This window comes from Seriola aureovittata, chromosome 9 (assembly GCF_021018895.1).
Source record: "Seriola aureovittata isolate HTS-2021-v1 ecotype China chromosome 9, ASM2101889v1, whole genome shotgun sequence".
Taxonomy (NCBI): domain Eukaryota; kingdom Metazoa; phylum Chordata; class Actinopteri; order Carangiformes; family Carangidae; genus Seriola; species Seriola aureovittata.
Window position 1 is genome coordinate 15,456,581 of NC_079372.1, and position 18,617 is coordinate 15,475,197.

Consider the following 18,617-nt stretch of genomic DNA (forward strand, 5'->3'; position numbering starts at 1 on the left):
CTCTGTCTGTTTTCTGGTGGCCAGTCGTTTGCCATAATTTCCATGGTAACAATGGGAACAAAGCATTCACAGAGAGTGATGAAAAAGACCCAACCCAGGCAGAGTCAAAACGTGGAAGTGATGCATTTCCTACTGAGCAAAAAGTTAAATGTATTTGTAAAAAAAACGATCCTCTCTGACTATTTTACTAAAAAAAAATAGTTGAAACCATAGTACCAAATGTACAATGGTAAAAGCCATGAGATTTTTTCCCCCTTTTTATTTCACTTCTTAGTTGGAATAATTTTTGGAATACAAAGTTTTATTTTTTTATTTATTTATTTATTTTTTATATTTTGACATTTAAACTCATATTATAACTTAATACTTAATCCTTTCTGGCAGCTGTTATATAGTCCTGTCGACCTTTGACATTTTTATCAACTGGTCTTATGACTAAGACTACAATATATTTCCTCCCCATAAAACAGCCTACCACTGATTCATTTTTTATAAAAGAGATTAGTTACCAATATGTGGGTGAGGTATTTGCATTACCTCATAATCTGAAGAAACCATCCTTGTTCATGTTAGGCTTGCATCACTCATCATCATATTTCCATGCCCTACTTGTGCCTGTAATTGGTTTACACCCACTAAATAGAAACTACAACAATGGAACAAAGACCAGCTTTACAAAGAAAATAAACATTCACTATTCCACTACAGGTGAGCTAATGCCACAAGTACAAACATAAATATATGCCAGCAACTGGGAAGAAATGGAGAAATATATGTATTTATGTGTTTGTATATGTATAGGTCTGTGTGTGTTTGTGGGTTGAATAGACACACACACACACACACACACACAAATCACACTCATGTATGTATCAAAATACAGCAAACATACTAGAAATCAGAACCACAGCATTTATTTCATCAAGATCTAGTTGGTTTGAACATGATCAAGATAAGGGCTGCGTTGTTCATGGTTTGTGGGTTTGGTTTTCTTCTGAAAGAATTCGTGCTTCAGGACCTCCCTTGCTTGATAATTTCCTATTGTATGACTAAAGAATGGAAAGACAAACATGGGGACAGATCTTTCTTTTTTTTCATATTTTAAAATAAACGAGATGGAAAGCCCGGTGAAGAAGGGGCTCAGATGATTTGCATGTTTTGTTAGTGGCATTTGCAAGAAAGCTGTATTGATAAATGCTGCAATAAGACACCCATGATAAACATGCTGACACTCATTATGACCCAGACAATAAAACCACAAAACAAATGCCACAGAGGCTGATATGACTTTCACAGAACTACCACTGTAAAATGAAGATCACTGAGCCAAATTGGGCAATTGCTTGAAATGAACCTTACTCTTCCTCTTGACACATTTTCTAATGTCTTGTTTTTGTACATTTAAGAACTAGGCACAGATATATCAACAAGGAAGCAAAAGAACCCCAACGTAGCAGTGCATACCAGAGTGGCACCCCTGTCCATGCCCTGAGAAAATAAAGGATTGATTAGTGACAAGTTTTAAGGCAATACTTAAATAGATAAATCTATGAATGGGTCTCCTTTCAGCTCTTGCTATTATTTCAATCAAGGTAATTGAGAACATTTTGTGTAGCCTAACCTGTTTAAAAACAGATCTTGATGAGTTTGATTGATCTGTAAAGACTGGTTTCCTGTGTCAGTGTGGATTTTGGTGGTGGCTTGGCAGGCAGTCAGCGGTGGAGTTTGGGACATGGTGGTGCTCATTCCGTCAGCACAGTCATAAATGGGTTGGCCTGATGATTAAAAAGAAAGCCATTCAAATGCCATTCTTTCATGAGCTTGTACCTTGTGAAATACATATTTTAAAACAACCTTTAAAAAAAAATCAGCACATTCTATAAAGCACATGTTTATAATGTGTTATATATTCCCACCTGAAGATTAGAATTTAGAATGCTTGATATTTGAAATATATATAAACTGATGGCATGATATCTAGTTAGAAGAAAAATGAGATAAGTGTGTGTGTCCTGTGTCACATCTGTGAGGCTGACTGGGAAAAAACTGGCATGTAATGCTGTGTCCCAGAGTGTCTTTTTGCAGTATGACCACTGGAGGTCGTCAAAGTAAACTCTGACACACATGGACTTTAATCCAGTATCCTATATAAAATATATACTTAAAAAAAACAAACAATACTCATAATGATGAAGTATATCAATGATTAAGTTATTTTTTGCAACTAATAGATGGAAAATTTTAAAACGTTTTTCCATCATCTTGTCATGACAGTATATTTTAAGCAGCAAGTGAAGTAATGGGTGTAATGGGGAAGGAAGTAGTCAAAGATGTGTTGATACTGACATCAGAATCTTGAGAAAAAAAGGAAATGATACAATTGCGCTGGCACAGAAGAAACAGCCACAGCAAAAACTAACTGGAAAATGTTCATATACCAATGAGACACAGACATCACATTGATTTTGACAACCCATAAGTGACACAAGTGCCAGTGAATAAAGAGACCTCTTATGGCTTAACGTCTTGTTCAATTCTATCCTCCACTCACCCTGTATAAAGCCTTCTACAGCCAAATTAAAGGTATAAAGGTAGGTTGTAGTGTTTAACCCTGACCTTTATAACTCGACAATAAAACTTGTAAAAAGCTGATCACAATGTCTCTTGAAGGAAAAATTATTCATACTGACACAGGTGTTATAAAAAAAAAAAAAAGATTGTTCACACTATCTCTATAAGCACTGCATCAAAGCACCTATAAGCACTTATTCATGTAGGTACAAATTTACTTAACCTGACACCCACAGCAAACTGTCAAAAACACTGCTGTTCATGACATGCCATAACCACACTCACCATCTGTAGTGGCAACAGAGAAACCTTGGTGTTCATGCACTTTCTTGCATAACGCAGGCAAAGCAAACAAAGCAAATATAAGTGATTGTAAGACTATATCTGGAGAGGTATTCAAATCTTAAAATGTTTACCTGCAGTGTCCATTAGGACCTGTTGTATAATTGCTGTGTTATGATGCATTTTGAAGGTATCAATAAAACATCATAACACACACAGACCTTATGGAAAGTCTTACCAGTTATTGCCTGGATATTTGTAAAAGAGAATACAACATCCCATCAATTCTTACCCTGCATATTAACAACATAGATGCAGCTGCTGTCTGCAGGCATCAGAACCTGCACAGAGAGGATCTCGCTTTCCTGTCTACTTATGTCATTACTGGCAATACAGTAATAATCACTGTCCTTCTCCACTGTGCCGCAGTGTAGGTGCAAGTCTGATGACAGGCCCAGATGTAAGTCCTTGTGGTAAGTGCGTTGATACCGGGCGTAACGAATGCCAGTGCCCTTTGTACAACCACAGCGCACAGTCACTGGCTGCCCCCTGCATGTTGGCATGGCCACCAGAGAGCTCAGGGGCCAAAGTCTGGGTTTAGATACTGGAACTGGAGCAAAGAAGCAAACGAACTATTTAAATCCATTCGGCTTGACAGTGTCGAAGAATGTTGAAACATAGTCCATAAATATCAGTGATACTGTGACATTAATATACATTTTCCAGACTAATCATTTAAAAGGTTTTTTTCTTACCTTCAGTGATATGAATATTAATCATAGTCATGATGTCGGCATACACTTTGTCAATCCCAACCCAGTACACTCCAGTGTCATCAAATTGGAGGTTTGTGACTTTGACAAACAGCCCTCTTTTTCTTGCGTCTAGTATATGAAACCTCCGTCTGGTTTTAACAACGAGTTCTGAGTCCACCAGAATCTCACAGGTGTTTTTGTTGTCTCCTCGGCACCAGTACTTTTTACTGTACATGAATCGGCTTGTGTCATATTTGCAGTTAAGAATGAAGTCACCTCCAATATGTGCTGTAATCTTTCTTTTATCACACTGGAGCTGGAGACTTGCTAAAAGACAGGCAGAGAAAGAAAATGTGAAAAAAATGTTTGTTAAAACATTTTCTTTGATGAATTGTAATTTTCACAAATAAAGAAACAACGGTGATGTCAGAATAGAAAATTTGCTCACATAAACATTTCCATTCAAATATAATATCATCATTACTGCCGTGTAACTGGAGAAAAAGAATATTACTGATGCTAACATATGATTGAAGTATTACATTTTATTGACACAAACATTTGCTAAAAATGGTCCCTTATACAGACATTATCATTTTTCTTCTCTTTTTTTCCTTTTTTGAAGTTTTATGATAAATAAAAAGATTATTATTGATGGAAGTTGTAAATTATAGTTCACTCACCATGCAAAAGCAAAATCAGACACAGTATCTTCATGTTGAAGTTGAAGTGTGAAACTATATCAAAAACTCAGGAAATGCTAGAGGTGGACTGTGGTTATTGTAGCTTCCTGTCAGGTGCATTGTTGCAATGTCCTAAACAAACCGAACACTGCATAAGTAAGCCACATTTATTTCAGGTAAATGACTTCTTACCACATTTGTTAATTGATATTTGCTTGTTATTATGTACCCTGATTTCAAAAATTTGATGATTCACAAGTACATGTGTCTTTTGTAGAAGCCCCTTCAAATAAGTAGAGATTTGGTTTTATAACAGAGGAAACTGCATTTTCACCATGGCAACAAGCCTTAGTTTGACTTGTTTTTCCACCTTTGAGAACATCATTTCATTCATTCAATTCAGTCAGATTGTGTCACTATTTGCAGTATCAGACTTAATGCCAGCCAGTGATGTTTTTGATTTACTCAGACAACTATAAAACGGAACCACTCAGGGCCGTGTAAGAATACCTTTTTGTGTTTAACCACTAGATGTCGCCATACAACAGATAGTGTGCACCTGCTGAAGCAGTGCAATGCACTGTCAACATATATCTCCATCACGTCATATCTGTCACCTCATGTGTAACCGATGAACTGCACGGCAGCTAAACTGGTGAGCGTTTTTTCACTATTTTTTCCTTATCATTTTGAAATACCGGTATTTAGATCTTTATATCTTTATGCTTAGCAATATGGAATATTCTTATACACGTATGTTTTATCATTTTTATTCATATTTAACTAACATTAACTTGGCTATATATATATAATAATAGGAAGTCTCATACGCGTGGCTTAATGCCCATTGTGCCTTGAAACAGTGCTCCTCCCATTGCTCTTCAAAGCTTGTGGTGAAATTAGAAACTGGACTGCCTACTAAACAACACTGATACATCTGAGTTGTACGAGGAATGGCAGAGTTTCATCCTAGTGTTTCATCTCAAATACTGTGAGGTGGTTTACCAAAACAAATGGCTCCTGTGGATATACATAGGCATAAATGAAAACCTGTAGAGTTGAGTGGGTCTAATTGCTTGCTCAGAACATCAGGCTTTTCAGGATTCTCAGACTCCCATTCACTACACCACTCCTTCTGCCTCTACCTCCATCCCTAACCACATCCCTCCTCCACTCCTCTAATGTGTCCTGAATGTTGTCCAACAGGCGAGACAGCCTGCATTGCACTCTGACTTTGGGTAGGAACAGCTGTTCGTGCCGTGTGTCTGTGCATAATTGTCTGGCCCGCTCTGTTTGTGGGTGTTTCCCACCCATTTCTTCTGTAACATTGTCATGCAATGAAACACCCGAGTGACTTTAGGACCCAGTGAGAGACACCAAGGGGGGGTGTGGCGAAAATTTTTAATCTGACCACAGAACCTGTTAGCTTACTCTTGCTTCCTCTAAGACAGTTTGCATAGTTCCCTCACTATAGTTCCTTGATGTGACAGACGCAATAAAGAAGTGCTCTGTGAAGCAACAGCAGAGGTGCCGCAGCCCTGAACCCAAACTTTGGTAACCCTACTCCATGACCTGTGGACAAGGACCTTTGTGTCCTGACATGCCTGTGAAAGGTGCCCTATCCCAGGCAGTGTACAGCCAGCCATGGAGCAGCAGGCCTGGATATTGAGGAGCTTCCTGGACCAGCTGGAGAGACAGGAGGCTGTGGATCAGGGGGCACCGAACGGCATTCTTGGGGAGTTTGCTGTGAGTTAAGATTTATGTTTCCCTTGTTAAAGTACTGCAGTGAGTAGTATTGTAGATGAAACCTTGAAGCCTCCACGCAGCAGACTTATTTCACCTATGACTTTCATTATCACATCCTCAGAAATGAGGATCCTCAGATCCTCAGAATGGCTTTGTTGTTTATACTGAGTGAATTGACAGTAAGCACAGTAAGAGTGAAAGCTCCAAAATTTCATAAAAGACATGGTGTTTCGGGGGAAGTTACACGCTGCTCTTGTATAAACAGCTCGAACACCACATTGTGCTTCCTCTTTGCACTGATGCTTGTTATGAAACGCGCATAACAAGAAAGGCCCATAGGCAACTACAATAAAAACACCTAACAGCGTGATGTGTTCAATTTATTTATGAGCTCGTGTACAATTCATGTACATTCACATACAAGCAACTGTGGGCTGCTGCCATGGTGATGAGTGACATGCCAGTGCCTGAGGACAGCTCATGCTGTCGGGGTGGTAGTCATGCTGCTACCACCCCGACCACTCCAGAGGAAGGGGTCTCTTGCATCACTTCCTTTAAGAACAAAAAGCACTCTGTGGTGTGAGCTGCGCAGATGGTCTGCAAGGCCTTTAACAGACTGTTTCGAACTGCGAGAAATAGCCTCAGAACAAAAAGACTAGTGTCTCACATGGACGTGCCATGGGTTTGAGTGTCAAACCTTCCACACAGTAAATTGTGGATGGAAATCCTCTCAGTTTGTGAGCCATCATGCCAGTTTCTTGTAAAATGAGTCACAGATTCTGGTCATCAAGGGTTGAATCACATAAAAACTGACCATGTGTGACCATTGTGCAATTGTTCACATGTAATTTGCTTGCCGTTTGCCCTCTCTTTTCCCCTGACTCTCCTGTACATGAGTAAGACTTCTTCTTCGTCTTCTACGCCTTTATATAGCACTTGACATTAAAAGCATTAAAAGCCATGTTAGAGTATACAAACAGAAATAAAAAACAACTAAATTAATTTAACTAAATAGCAAATGTCAGTTTAAAAAAGCGAGGGAGTATAACTGAGTTTGAAAAGTTTTTTCACTGGACTGCGAATGCTCTGTCTTTCTCCATCTCAAGTCGAGCTCTCGGAACACTAGCTGTTTCTACATGGACACAGCAATTCAGGAATGAATTCAGAGGCTTTACCATGCAGAACCTCATAGGTGATAACCAAAATTTTACACTGAATTCATAAGTCTACTGACAGCCAATAGAGAAAGGCCAACACTGGAGTAATGTACTTCCGGCACATTGTTAGAATGCAGCATTTTGGACCAACTGCAGATGAGCTATAGCTCCTTGGCTGAGGCAGTAGAAGGTATCACAGTATATAGTATGTGTATGTATCAAATATGTCTGCCTGATCTTCAGCAGGTTTTTTTTCTAATGTCAACAGAGAAGTAAAATGTGACAAGAATCAAACGGGATAACTAAATAATGTTCGATAAAGAGACTATTGCAGAGTCTTCTGAGAACTCTCTGAGGCTAAGTAGCTCTGTTTTTATCTTCATTTAAATTGAGGAAGTTTTAAGACATGACGCTGAATGGCACCAGCAATCCAAAAAATTGAAAAGCTATATCAAAACAACAAATTAAAAGACCCAACAGCAGCATATAAATAGAGAATAAAATAGGACCAAGAATGGACCCGTAAGGCGCTCCTTAACTCAAGACAGCAGTATCAGACATATAATAACCAACCATCACAGACCAACCATTACACTGCAAGACTCCAAAAATGGTTTTGACAATACAAATGTTCCACAAGTTTATACTAATTAAAAATTGAGAGAGAGAGAGAGAGAGAGAGAGAAAGAAAGAAAGAAAGAAAGAAAGAAAGAGAGAGAGGCATTAACCTCTCTGACATTAACCTTCATGAAGGTAGTATTTCACCCACCACCCACCACCCACCACCCACCACCCACCTGCCCACACACACACACACACACACACACACACACACACACACACACACACACACACACACACACACACACACACACACACACACACACACACACACACACACACACACACACACACACACACACAAAATAAAAGAAACTTTACTTGTGTAGAGTTGGTCTCAAAAGCTTGTTCCTTTGTATGGTATAACTATCTAACTGGCTTCAACTGGCTGTGTAATTGGATTCAATTTCCCTCATGTTTTTCAGAGGTTGAAGAGCCAGTCAACCAGGTACCGTACTGACAAGACCTACCCCTCCAAGACAGCAGAAAAGCAGGAAAACATCAAGAAGAACCGTTACAAGGACATTGTTCCCTGTAAGCTTTGCCCAAAGCTGATTTATGAAAATGTGGCTTCATTTATACATTTGCACATGATTTTAAATATAATTCTGCCCCAGGGCAGACAGGTGTCACATAAGATATCACTATGAACTTATAACTTTTTGATTTCCATATATTCAGACCTCTGCTACATTAATGCTAAAAATGAATGAAAGAATCATGCGTTTATCATGGGTGAATCATGGGTTGGATGACTTTTAGATGCAAATATATTGACATTAGCATTAACAGGGCAAATACTATCCTTAAATTTCATCTGTATGATAACCTGAAATTATAAAAAGTGGTATCCATGACTAAAAAACGTTCCACTGAGTTAGGTGTGACTTATAATCTTGGAGATCATATATTTGATTTCTGTTTAACTACATTCTCAAATATTCATTGGGCAATAAAGAATATGCCCCTCTAGTATCAAGAAAATACTACACCTACTAAATCCTATTTTTCTATTTTTCTAATCTTTATTTTGCCAAAAGGTTGTGAAGCACAGGAAATGACTCCTGAGTCCTGTGCGTGACATTATAATCATATAATCATTATAACTATATATTTCTCTCCTTTTAGTTGACCACAGCAGAGTAAAGCTCACTCTCACCACAGTTAAAAATGACACGGACTACATCAACGCTAGTTTCATCAAGGTAAATCAAGTGTCCCTGTAAGGAGAATATATATTTTTTTATTCATATGAAATGCATGTGCATTATACTGTACTGTACATTTATGTAACTAAGATGGTTTATGTAAATGTTACTACAAATTCTTGACGATATCGTGTTTTGTCTACAGGGAGTGTCGGGCTCAAGGGCATACATTGCTACTCAGGGTCCTCTGCCCCACACAGTGCTGGACTTCTTGAGGATGCTTTGGGAGTACAACATAAAGGTACAGAATGACCTGGCTGTGGTCTGTGGACATAACAAGGGGTTTTTAACACGGTCATGTTGCTCTCAAAACAACCGTTAACGTGCCCCAGTGCTAAAAATGATCGAAGGAGCTCCTGCTTTGGCTACATAAACTGACCTTTTGGTACATTATATCTCTCACTGTCCTGTTTGACTCTAGGTCGTAGTGATGGCCTGTCGAGAGTTTGAAATGGGAAAGGTAACATGATAGTGCTGTACAATATTCCTTATTTTTTACTATTCACCTATTTATTTTCATAGTTTCATTGTATTCCACTGTTAACCATCAATACCTTCTTTCTTTCTTTTTTTCTTTCTTTCTCTTGTAGAAAAAGTGTGAGCGCTACTGGCCACAGAAACAAGAGCAGCCATTTGTTTGTGAGCCTTTTACAGTTTACTGTGTGAGTATTTCTATTCTTACAGTTGCACTTCCCACTCTGACATTTTCCTATAACTGAACCATAACATATGCTGACATTTTAACTTGACATTATCTTCATGTAACATTTGTGTCATACTCTCTTGGTTATTCTATTTTTAATATAACTAATACAAAAAGAGATTCTCAACATACATCAAGAATAAGCACACATCTTAAAGATGCACTACTGGCTTCTTTTTTATTTTTACTTTTACAGGATTCTGAGGAAAATAAAGGAGATTATTTGACAAGGGTGTTAAGGGTGACTTACCGCAATGTAAGTATTGTTTAGACCCTTACTGTGAGAATAACTGTCACGATAATACTCCTGAGAAAAGCAAAAGATTATCTGCTGATGTGTTGTTAGCTGCTACAGAGACTAGAGGCAAATCGCAAAGCTAATGTGGTCATATATGACATCACTGAGACAGCATCTGCTAACGTGTAGTTAGGATAATCATTTGATTTGTGTAAATCTTCAGCTTTTAGAATACTTCTACAATTACTTGTATTTTTTTTTCCAGTGTAGCCGAACTTTGAAACAGCTGCACTACGTCAACTGGCCAGATCACGGTGTACCAGACTCCATCCCTCCCATTCTGGAAATGTTGCATGAGATGCGTTTCTATCAGGCCCATGATGATATCCCTATCTGTATTCACTGCAGGTCAGCCACACCTCCTTATATAATTTAGTATAGTACTGTATCTATAACTGAGTTTTAACAAACTTCCTTCCTTAAAGAACAGAGCAGACTGAGTGTGTCACTTAGACCACTTTTACAGCAAATGTCTGATGTAAAGAAACTGATTGATGCTTTGGTCTTATGCCTTCGTCTGCATCTTATGTATGACAGGCACTATCGGCAACAAATAAGGTTGATTATCATTATTATTATTATTATTATTATTGGACAGACAGGACTTGTTTTGTTTCAGCATCAGAAGATGAACTGCAACAATGCATGAACCATTTCTATTCTATTCTAATGTATGAAAACAAGTAGTGATCATACTGAAGAATCACACCTGTGGTTTTTATTCACTAGTTACTATGGGAACGTATTGCCTGTGGCCAGCGTGTATATGGCCCCTGGTTAAGGCCTTAGAAGTTAGGCACTTCCTCTCTGCCTTTGAGACAGGAAGTGTGCGTAGGTGGTTAGCCAACGGCCCACTAGGTTTTAATCTATACATGTTGGCATTTCCCCTCACTTTTTTCAGCACTAACACTATGGCCGATTCAAAACATACATTTACCCTTCTACTTAAAGTTACACTAAAACTCAAGAAATGCGATTTGCATCAATTCACATAAACAACGGCAAATGTGCAGTGTGTCCTGTTAGCTTATGTTATCCACTGGAAAGAAAAGAAAGGAAGAGGAATTTCTTCAGTGTGCCATCTCAATTATATACAAAATGAAGAGAAAAACATGGCAGACCCACACCTTTTTGAGGATGATGTGACTGAATGGAATGTTGAGTCAGTGGCAGATCCAACCTACGTACCAGACATGTCACCCTACTCTTTAGGGAGTTCACCACTACAATAACTCACTCAAATATTTTTCACCATAAAAGTTTTTGAGTTTCTGTTCCTCTACACTATCACAAACCTCTCACCTCATACTATGCTATAGTTAGCTATAGTCAACACTGCCTCAAGAATGACCATATAGTTGAAATAAGTTCTCTCTGACACAGTGTCAATAAAAAGTAGTGCAATATCTAAAGCAAAGTACATCAGAAAACATTATATTAGCTTATACTGTTTTCTGCTTGTACTTATTGATGATATGATACTATACTGATAAGGGGACGGTAGGCAGGACAATCATGTGCGATAGTATGAAATAGCAAATTCACATTTCTTGAAATGACAGCATCGGAAAACCCCACACTGTGTGTTTTTAGGGTCTGAGTTAAAGCCTTAAACATCTTTTATTTATTTATTTTTCATTTGATCTCAGAATTTCAAAGATGTCCACTAAGGAGCGCTTGGTTTTTTTTATGCTGTTTAAATCAGGAACTGACTATTATTATGAAATGTTTAAACCTGCTTAGAGTATCGGATGGGTGTGGTGTCGGCGATGCAGTACAATGAGTGCTAGAAAAACAGGACAATATTAACTCTGTGTTTGAAAATCTAATGTCTGCAAATACTGTCATGTCTGATGCCTTCTTCGGCACTTCAATAATTGATAATTATTTGAGGAATCATGTTGAAATGTCGATCTTGCTGGAGATAAGCTGAGTGGTTAAAATTTGACTTTTTGCTGCTGTGGTTGTAGCGCTGGCTGTGGGAGAACAGGAGCCCTGTGTGTCATCGATTACACTTGGAACCTTCTGAAGAAACAGGTGAGATATTCCTACCCTTTGCGCATGTGTTTTTTCCTATGACAGTAAAAGAGCCCCGCTGTACTGTGACGTTTGTGTGCTTTTTTTTTTAGATGATCACTCCAGATTTCAATATCTACGACTTAGTTCAGAACATGAGAACCCAGAGGCCCTCAGTGGTTCAAACCAAGGTATTTCTTTTTTTTTTTTTTTTTTTTTTTTTTTTAACGCATCACATGTAGCAAATCTTCCAACAAGCAGAACCACATTTCAGGCAGTTCTTTATGTCAGTTCCTTCCTTCTATCAAAGGCCTTTTGATGAGTTGTGTGTTTCGTGCGTCATGCCCCGGGGCCTCGTCACCTAACAGAGCAGGTTTTTGTTGTTTAACTCCAGGAACAATATGAGCTGGTGTACAGAACCATCAAGTTACTGTTTCAGAGACATTTGCAGTCCATGGATGCACAGACCCACCGACATGAGGTGAGCAACCAGTAGAACACCTCTGTGAATGAGCCAAAGTACATAGATGCGATGGAAATGTATACTACATGCTCCTACAACACCAACCGACAAGTATAACCATCACAATCAGCAAAGAAGACACCATGGCAGGCTTTCTTGCGGTTTCATAACATTAACATAGAGCGCAGTTACATCATCTGAGTGGAAAAAAAGTGTATTGCAGACTGGGTGATTCAAAACTTAACTATGAAGGTTGTGTCAATAAAGCTACTGCTATACTTGAAGCTAAACTCAAAGAGGTAGTGATTTGTTTAACTGTAATTTGCATACTGTATAATACTGACCACAGTACCCATGATACTAAATATGAATCTGGCAGAATTCATATTTGGATAGCATTAATGCATTTATGTTAATTCCCTTCTTTCATCAAGAACTGTTGTGACTCACACTCCTCTTTTGAACTGAATAGGTGACCATGGTCCCGTCTGCTATCAGGCATGACACTGAATGCGAGCTCTTGGATCTGAATGACAAGTTGGATTTAATGCCACAATTCCAACACCTGTTGGATGAGGAGAGGGATGTTTTACCACAGCACCACAAACCCTTGCCTTCCACTTCAGATAATCTCATTGTGTTGAGAGCTAAGGACAAGCAGATGGACCAGCAACAATGGAACCTACTATGCACCTTTCCCGATACTGTGGTCACCAGCCAGGAGCTGCAGGAGGGACCCAGGGCCTCACCCAAAGAGGTGAAGAAGAGCCAGAGAGCGCCCACCGTGGAGGATACTGTGAAGGAAAGTGATGACATACCATCACTGAAGCCTCCACCTACACCAGTTGTGGCTGAAACCATTTGTCTGATGGTGGAGGACCCCTACTTTGACACTCCTATGAGCTCCCCTTCAGAGGAGGTACCCATGGACTCTACTGAAGACACCGAACAGTGGACAGTTAGCCCCATCTTCAGCGTACCCGCTTTGTCTCTGAATGATCACAATGTTACTTCTCCTGTCTCAGGTAAAAAGTCAAATTTGTGCACGTGTTAGTCTCAAAGACAAGCAACATAGACAACAGGGTAGAAGAATTTACTTTTGTATTCATTGATGTGCATTTTTTTGGTTCTGTTAAAGCTCATTCAGATGAAGAAGCACCTCCTCCGCTGCCTGAACGAACCCCTGAGTCCTATGAAATGGCTTTGGACGCAGGTTTGTGGTTTGAGTGTATAAGTATACTATGTAAACCACCAGCTTCTGCAAGGCTTTCTCCTCTTTGTTAGGTTCATTATACGAAATTCCAATTTCTTAGTTTCTAATCCTATTTAATCTTGATATGTGCTAATATATCCTTGACTGTTCCAACATATTACGATTTTGTCTTTCAGAGCCCTCAGATCCCTGTGAAACGTTATCACTTATCATTCCACCTAACGCTGCTGCTGAGGCTGTCAGGGAGTTGAGAGGTCAGAAAATCTCTGAAACTCATGATGTGTCATGTGATGTGATGTCATAGCAAGCTCACTGATGCTTTTTCTTTGGGTTTGACGGTAACATGATTTTTCGGAACGCTTTAATGGCCACAATTATTTTCTCAAAGCAAGAGTAACTCTTTGACGGTAAATGGACTGAATGGAGCATATATATATATATATATATATATGAATTTTCCAGTCTCATCGTCCATTTGTTTTTACATTAAAAGTCACATTTACACACACATTCATATGCCGCTTTTTCCTACACATGCACACACACCAATGATACACTGGGGGCAAGTCAGGGTTCAATATCTCGCCCAAGGACACTTTGACATAGAGGAGCTGGGAATCGATCCACCAACCTTTCGATTAGTGGACGACCTGCTCCACCTCCTGATGTTGAAATGCTCACAAAAAAATATCAGGAATACTCATACTTCATGCTTATTTCCATATTCCCAGGCTGCCCCCCTTCACCTGTCCCTCCACTTCCAGAGAGAACCCCAGAATCATTTCAGCTGGATATTGATCAAGGTGACCAAACAATATCAAAAATTGATTATACAAGAAAAAAAGAAATCATTTGGCTTTGCATGTTTTACTTACTTGTGTAACAATGAAGAGTATTGTTCTTGCTTGCCATTCAGCTCCCGTGGAGCAGAACTTCGAGGTCGCACCAGCAGTGAACCTGAGCAGAATAGGAATGTCTTCAGAATGGTCTGGTATCTCGAGGCCAGCTGCAACTGCATCTCTGAATGAGACGAAACCTTGGGTGAGGAGTAAGGTAAGAATAAAGTAACTTCAATGGCAGCTTAGTTCCATTCCATGCAGGTTTAAATAATAAACTGAATACTGTAATGTCAGACTGCTAGAGCACTGAAAATAGAATGGCAGTTATGTAACAGCAACATACCTCTCTTTCTTGTAGAGTCTGAAAGTAAAAATGAGCTTCACAGGTAAGACTTTAATAATAACACAATGATCAGGACTTGTATGTGCATGTACTGCCTAATAATTAAGCCATGTAATAAATAATGGTATGCAATTACATGATGATGAATTTAAATTTAACGTTGGAACATTTATGACATTACCAAGTTATATGCGTTCTATCCAATTTAGAGAGACTCACAGATATCAAAATTATCTGCCAGTTGTTATAACATTACTTTGTGTGTGTGATGATTTCATTGGTATGGTATTTTCTTGTGATATTTCCAGCACCAGTAACACATTTTGATGTTGCATCAAACTCAACTTCAAACCTCTATCCTCCCCTTCCACCTGAGGACCCACTGATCCCGCAGCTGCTTTCTCACAGTAAGTTGACCAGACTAATCTTTGCTTTGAGGAACATCCTTCGAGCGAAAAGGAAGTTCAGAGAAGGTATACACGTGCGGAAAAGAAAAAGTGAAATGATGGTTTCTTAATAAGAAATGAAAAGTTGTTGACTTGATTATATCTGATTGTGCAGCTGAAGACAACCTGATTCCTCCCCTTCCTGACAGAACCCCAGAATCCTTCATCTTCAAAGCAGAAGAGAGTAAGCGTATCATCATCGTCCTTGCAACAGGAGACACAAGATTTAGCTTTCTGCTGCAGCTTTTGGTGAAGTGCTATTTTATTTGACTCTGCTCTTTTCCAACAGTTCATGTGAAATCTGCCCTCCGCCCGCAGCCCTTAGAAACAACACAGGCCTCACCAAGGGTAGGCATGTCATCTGAGTGGGATGGCAACTCTCAGCCCAAGAAATTCCTTGATGTTGCCATGAGCAGAAGCAAGGTAATGGCTCTCAAATAGGTCTGAAAAACAGAAACACATACTCGCTTTCTTGCACTCCCCTCACTGCTGTTCTATCAACAATATAAATTTCTATTTGATAGGAGATTAACATTTTTGCTTTCAAATGTCCCCCCTCAGACTGTTCGAGTTAAAGGTTCAAGACATGGTAAGCTCTTTTTGCATGAAGACTTCTGCTTTCACTGATAAATGAGGAGGCTAGCAATATTCAGTGTTTCTCTTACTGTCACAAACCAAACCACTACCAAAACCAATTTATTTCTATAAGAAGATATATTGGTGGTTTTAAGTACCAAAAACCATCTCATTGTAGTTTTACATCCCTTCTCTCAGGGTTCTCTCTGGTCAGTGACTGTGACTGTTTTGTGAGTGATTGAATAAAAATATAGCAGATTTCAGAAAGACACTCAGAGAAACCAAATCCTGCAAATCCAGATGGGCTGGGCCTGGGGCATGACTGAGCGCGGCGACCTCTTGTGTTGTGATATCACAAAGTTACAGAAGACGTGACAGCTCGTTTTAAGTTTATGTTTCTGAATACGGGCTGTGTGCATTTCTTCGTGGACTGAGCACTTTGATACTTTCACAGTATTAACATAGAACCTAATAGAACCCCAATTTAAAAAAAAGACGTGGAAATTTGACTTTCTTCATCGTAATGAAGGAAAATAACACTTAGTGTGACAGTGGAGCGCTATGGCACAGAGTAATTATCATTTATATCAGTTAATTGTTGGTTTTGGTCTTTTTCTTTGGAGTTGTTCCTAATCCTTCAATGTTGCAGTTTAGGTCAGTGACCAAATACTTTTGTTGACTGTACCAAGTTTAACACATTTTGCAAGGTGGCGTTGTTTTGTTTGTTGAGAATATAAAACAGCACCCAGATTAAAATGAATTTGTAGAAGTACCTATTGACACCACAGGGAGGCATCCTTTACCAAGGCGAAGGGCAAAAGTTTGACTGGTGAAATGGCAGGTTTGTTGTTGATTAATCTAAATGACTGTGTTTATACTGGGAGTAGTTTATCATCGTGTTTCTTCCACAGAGCCCCTTACTGCAGTTCAGCAGATCGCTACATCTCCTGTGGTCGTGGCTGGAGCAGGAAGTGGTGAGTTGTCTCAGACAATAAGGGTGCTGCACATTACTCAGTAGCCTCTCTCACACCTACTGTTATTAATAGACACACGGATACTTGTCATATAAAAGTTCAGACACATACATCAGAAATCTAAGGCCATGGTGACGCCTAATATGACTAGATAGTAGAGCTAATTATTCTTTCGCATGAAGCTTTGATGTGACAAGCACTTTAAGTTGGAAAAGGCTAAACATTAGGGAAATTTCAAACTCAACAAATTATCTGATTCTGTGTTCATCAGCACAAGTGGGACAGCACGATGTGAACCACAGGCCCTCTCTGAACGCCGAGACATCAGGAAACAAATCAGACAAAAGCAACGAGAGGGGAATGTGTCGAACAAAGGTAACACAACTCTTTAATAGCAACGCAAAATGTGAAAGTGCAGCCAGCTAAATCTGTCTTTTTGTTTTCTTTATACAGAGTCTGAAGTTTTTTAGACACAAACAAAAACGTAAGTAATGCTAATTTAAAATTTAGCTCAATAAATGCACTGATGTCTGGAAGAAAAACTGGACTAACATGTCTAAAAAACTATATTATCAGCTAAAATTGCCCCTCCACCTCCTCCTAATCAACCTGGAAACCCACCTCCAACAAATGGCGGCTCATTTTCAGTGTTCAAATTTGGTACGTCCACATCTACTTAATTCTGACATTTGCATATTCAGTCTATTTCAACTCATGCAACTTTTGTGACGCCATCTTCATCTTCATCAACCCACAGGATTTGGGAACCGTTTTGGAAAGCCAAAAGGCCCGAGGAGCTACCCAGAGACCTGGATTTGAGGCAGCCACTCCTCTCTAAACATCAAAAGCGGAGCTGTTCTTGTACTAGCACAGCTGAAGGACTTGGAAATTTGGGTGTTCAAGTACCCCTTGAAGATCACATACAGTATAAATGAAAAGCACCAAAGGCTGCTTCTCTTTGTCTTGCACAGCACAGTAGCACCCTCAGCAGAGAACAAACAGGAAGTGCCTTGTTGCCAGCTCTCATACGTTTTGTACTGTATATGAACTAAAGTTGATTTTAACTATTGACCAGCGATGAACAACATAGACAGCCACAAAATTCACAGTGAGAAATGTTACATTTCTTGTTTAAGGCAATGCTGTTAATTTCGAGAGAGATATATTTAGTTGAATGTGTGTGTGTGTCTGTGTGTGTCTGTTTATGCTTATGGCAAGAAATAAGAAAACGGGTATAACATTGCATCTAGATTATTATCATGCGTGTCATTTAGTTTTGCATTTATGCCATAATTCACACTCCTGTCATCTGTCGTTTTTAAACGAACTTAAAAGCATAAATCTGTGAAAAATGGTACAGTAAGGTACAGTAGAGTGGATGTGATGCATATTAAATATGCATTTAATGTAACTGTACATTTAAACTGTGTTACATAAAGTGGTTACACACAGAATTATTTATTAAAAAATATAGAAAGTCTATGTATTCTCATTGGTTTTTTTTTTCTTACTTAACAAGACACATTCACCAATCACATTGGTACCAGATTTGCACTGTCTGTAAATTATCACCCAGGTAACTGAGAAAAATTATTAAAAATGTCTTAGTACAAACATTAACAACAGGAATCATCAGTCTACAACACAGAGCATCACAGCAAATATGACAGAAGGCTCATGTGACAGCACTGTATCTGTCAATTTATTTCTACACTGATTTAGG

The 18,617-nt window shown here is 38.9% G+C and overlaps 2 protein-coding genes across 3 annotated transcripts; one reads left to right on the top strand and one right to left on the bottom strand.

Moving 5' to 3' along the window:
* Window positions 1–299: 299 nt before the first annotated feature.
* LOC130175289 (uncharacterized) lies at window positions 300–14,722 on the bottom strand. 2 transcript variants are annotated; one of them, XM_056385687.1, is made up of 5 exons: window positions 14,592–14,722; window positions 3,609–3,935; window positions 3,146–3,463; window positions 1,622–1,775; window positions 300–1,488 (listed from the first exon to the last, which is right to left on the bottom strand). In XM_056385687.1, exons 1-5 carry the CDS (start codon window positions 14,626–14,628, stop codon window positions 1,380–1,382), a joined length of 945 nt encoding a protein of 314 aa, XP_056241662.1. In that variant the 5' UTR covers window positions 14,629–14,722; the 3' UTR covers window positions 300–1,379. The 2 variants fall into 2 exon arrangements, with proteins under 2 accessions (XP_056241662.1, XP_056241663.1); XM_056385688.1 differs by lacking the exon at window positions 14,592–14,722 and adding an exon at window positions 4,292–4,353.
* On the top strand, window positions 5,783–18,374 carry ptpn22 (protein tyrosine phosphatase non-receptor type 22). Its single transcript, XM_056385678.1, has 26 exons — window positions 5,783–6,037; window positions 8,241–8,349; window positions 8,944–9,020; window positions 9,169–9,264; window positions 9,445–9,483; window positions 9,614–9,685; window positions 9,923–9,982; window positions 10,230–10,372; window positions 11,995–12,061; window positions 12,154–12,231; window positions 12,435–12,521; window positions 12,976–13,528; window positions 13,642–13,716; window positions 13,893–13,970; window positions 14,448–14,519; window positions 14,633–14,769; window positions 14,914–14,941; window positions 15,207–15,305; window positions 15,460–15,528; window positions 15,634–15,767; window positions 15,906–15,933; window positions 16,832–16,894; window positions 17,166–17,269; window positions 17,348–17,378; window positions 17,471–17,554; window positions 17,652–18,374. Exons 1-26 carry the CDS (start codon window positions 5,936–5,938, stop codon window positions 17,711–17,713), a joined length of 2,547 nt encoding a protein of 848 aa, XP_056241653.1. The 5' UTR covers window positions 5,783–5,935; the 3' UTR covers window positions 17,714–18,374.
* The last annotated feature ends 243 nt before the right edge of the window (window positions 18,375–18,617 follow it).

Bases quoted from the DNA above. Each gene is read 5' to 3' on its own strand.
- ptpn22 (XM_056385678.1), top strand. From the start codon at position 5,936: ATGGAGCAGCAGGCCTGGATATTGAGGAGCTTCCTGGACCAGCTGGAG. The intron at 9,983-10,229 runs GTAAGTATTGTT...TTTTTTTTCCAG, and splicing joins TAAGGGTGACTTACCGCAAT to TGTAGCCGAACTTTGAAACA. The intron at 17,270-17,347 runs GTAACACAACTC...TTCTTTATACAG, and splicing joins GGGGAATGTGTCGAACAAAG to AGTCTGAAGTTTTTTAGACA.
- LOC130175289 (XM_056385687.1), bottom strand. From the start codon at position 14,628: ATGGCAAGCAAGAACAATACTCTTCATTGTTACACAA. The intron at 3,936-14,591 runs GTAAGTAAAACA...CCTGTCTTTTAG, and splicing joins TACTCTTCATTGTTACACAA to CAAGTCTCCAGCTCCAGTGT. The intron at 1,776-3,145 runs GTAAGAATTGAT...TTTAATCATCAG, and splicing joins CTATGTTGTTAATATGCAGG to GCCAACCCATTTATGACTGT.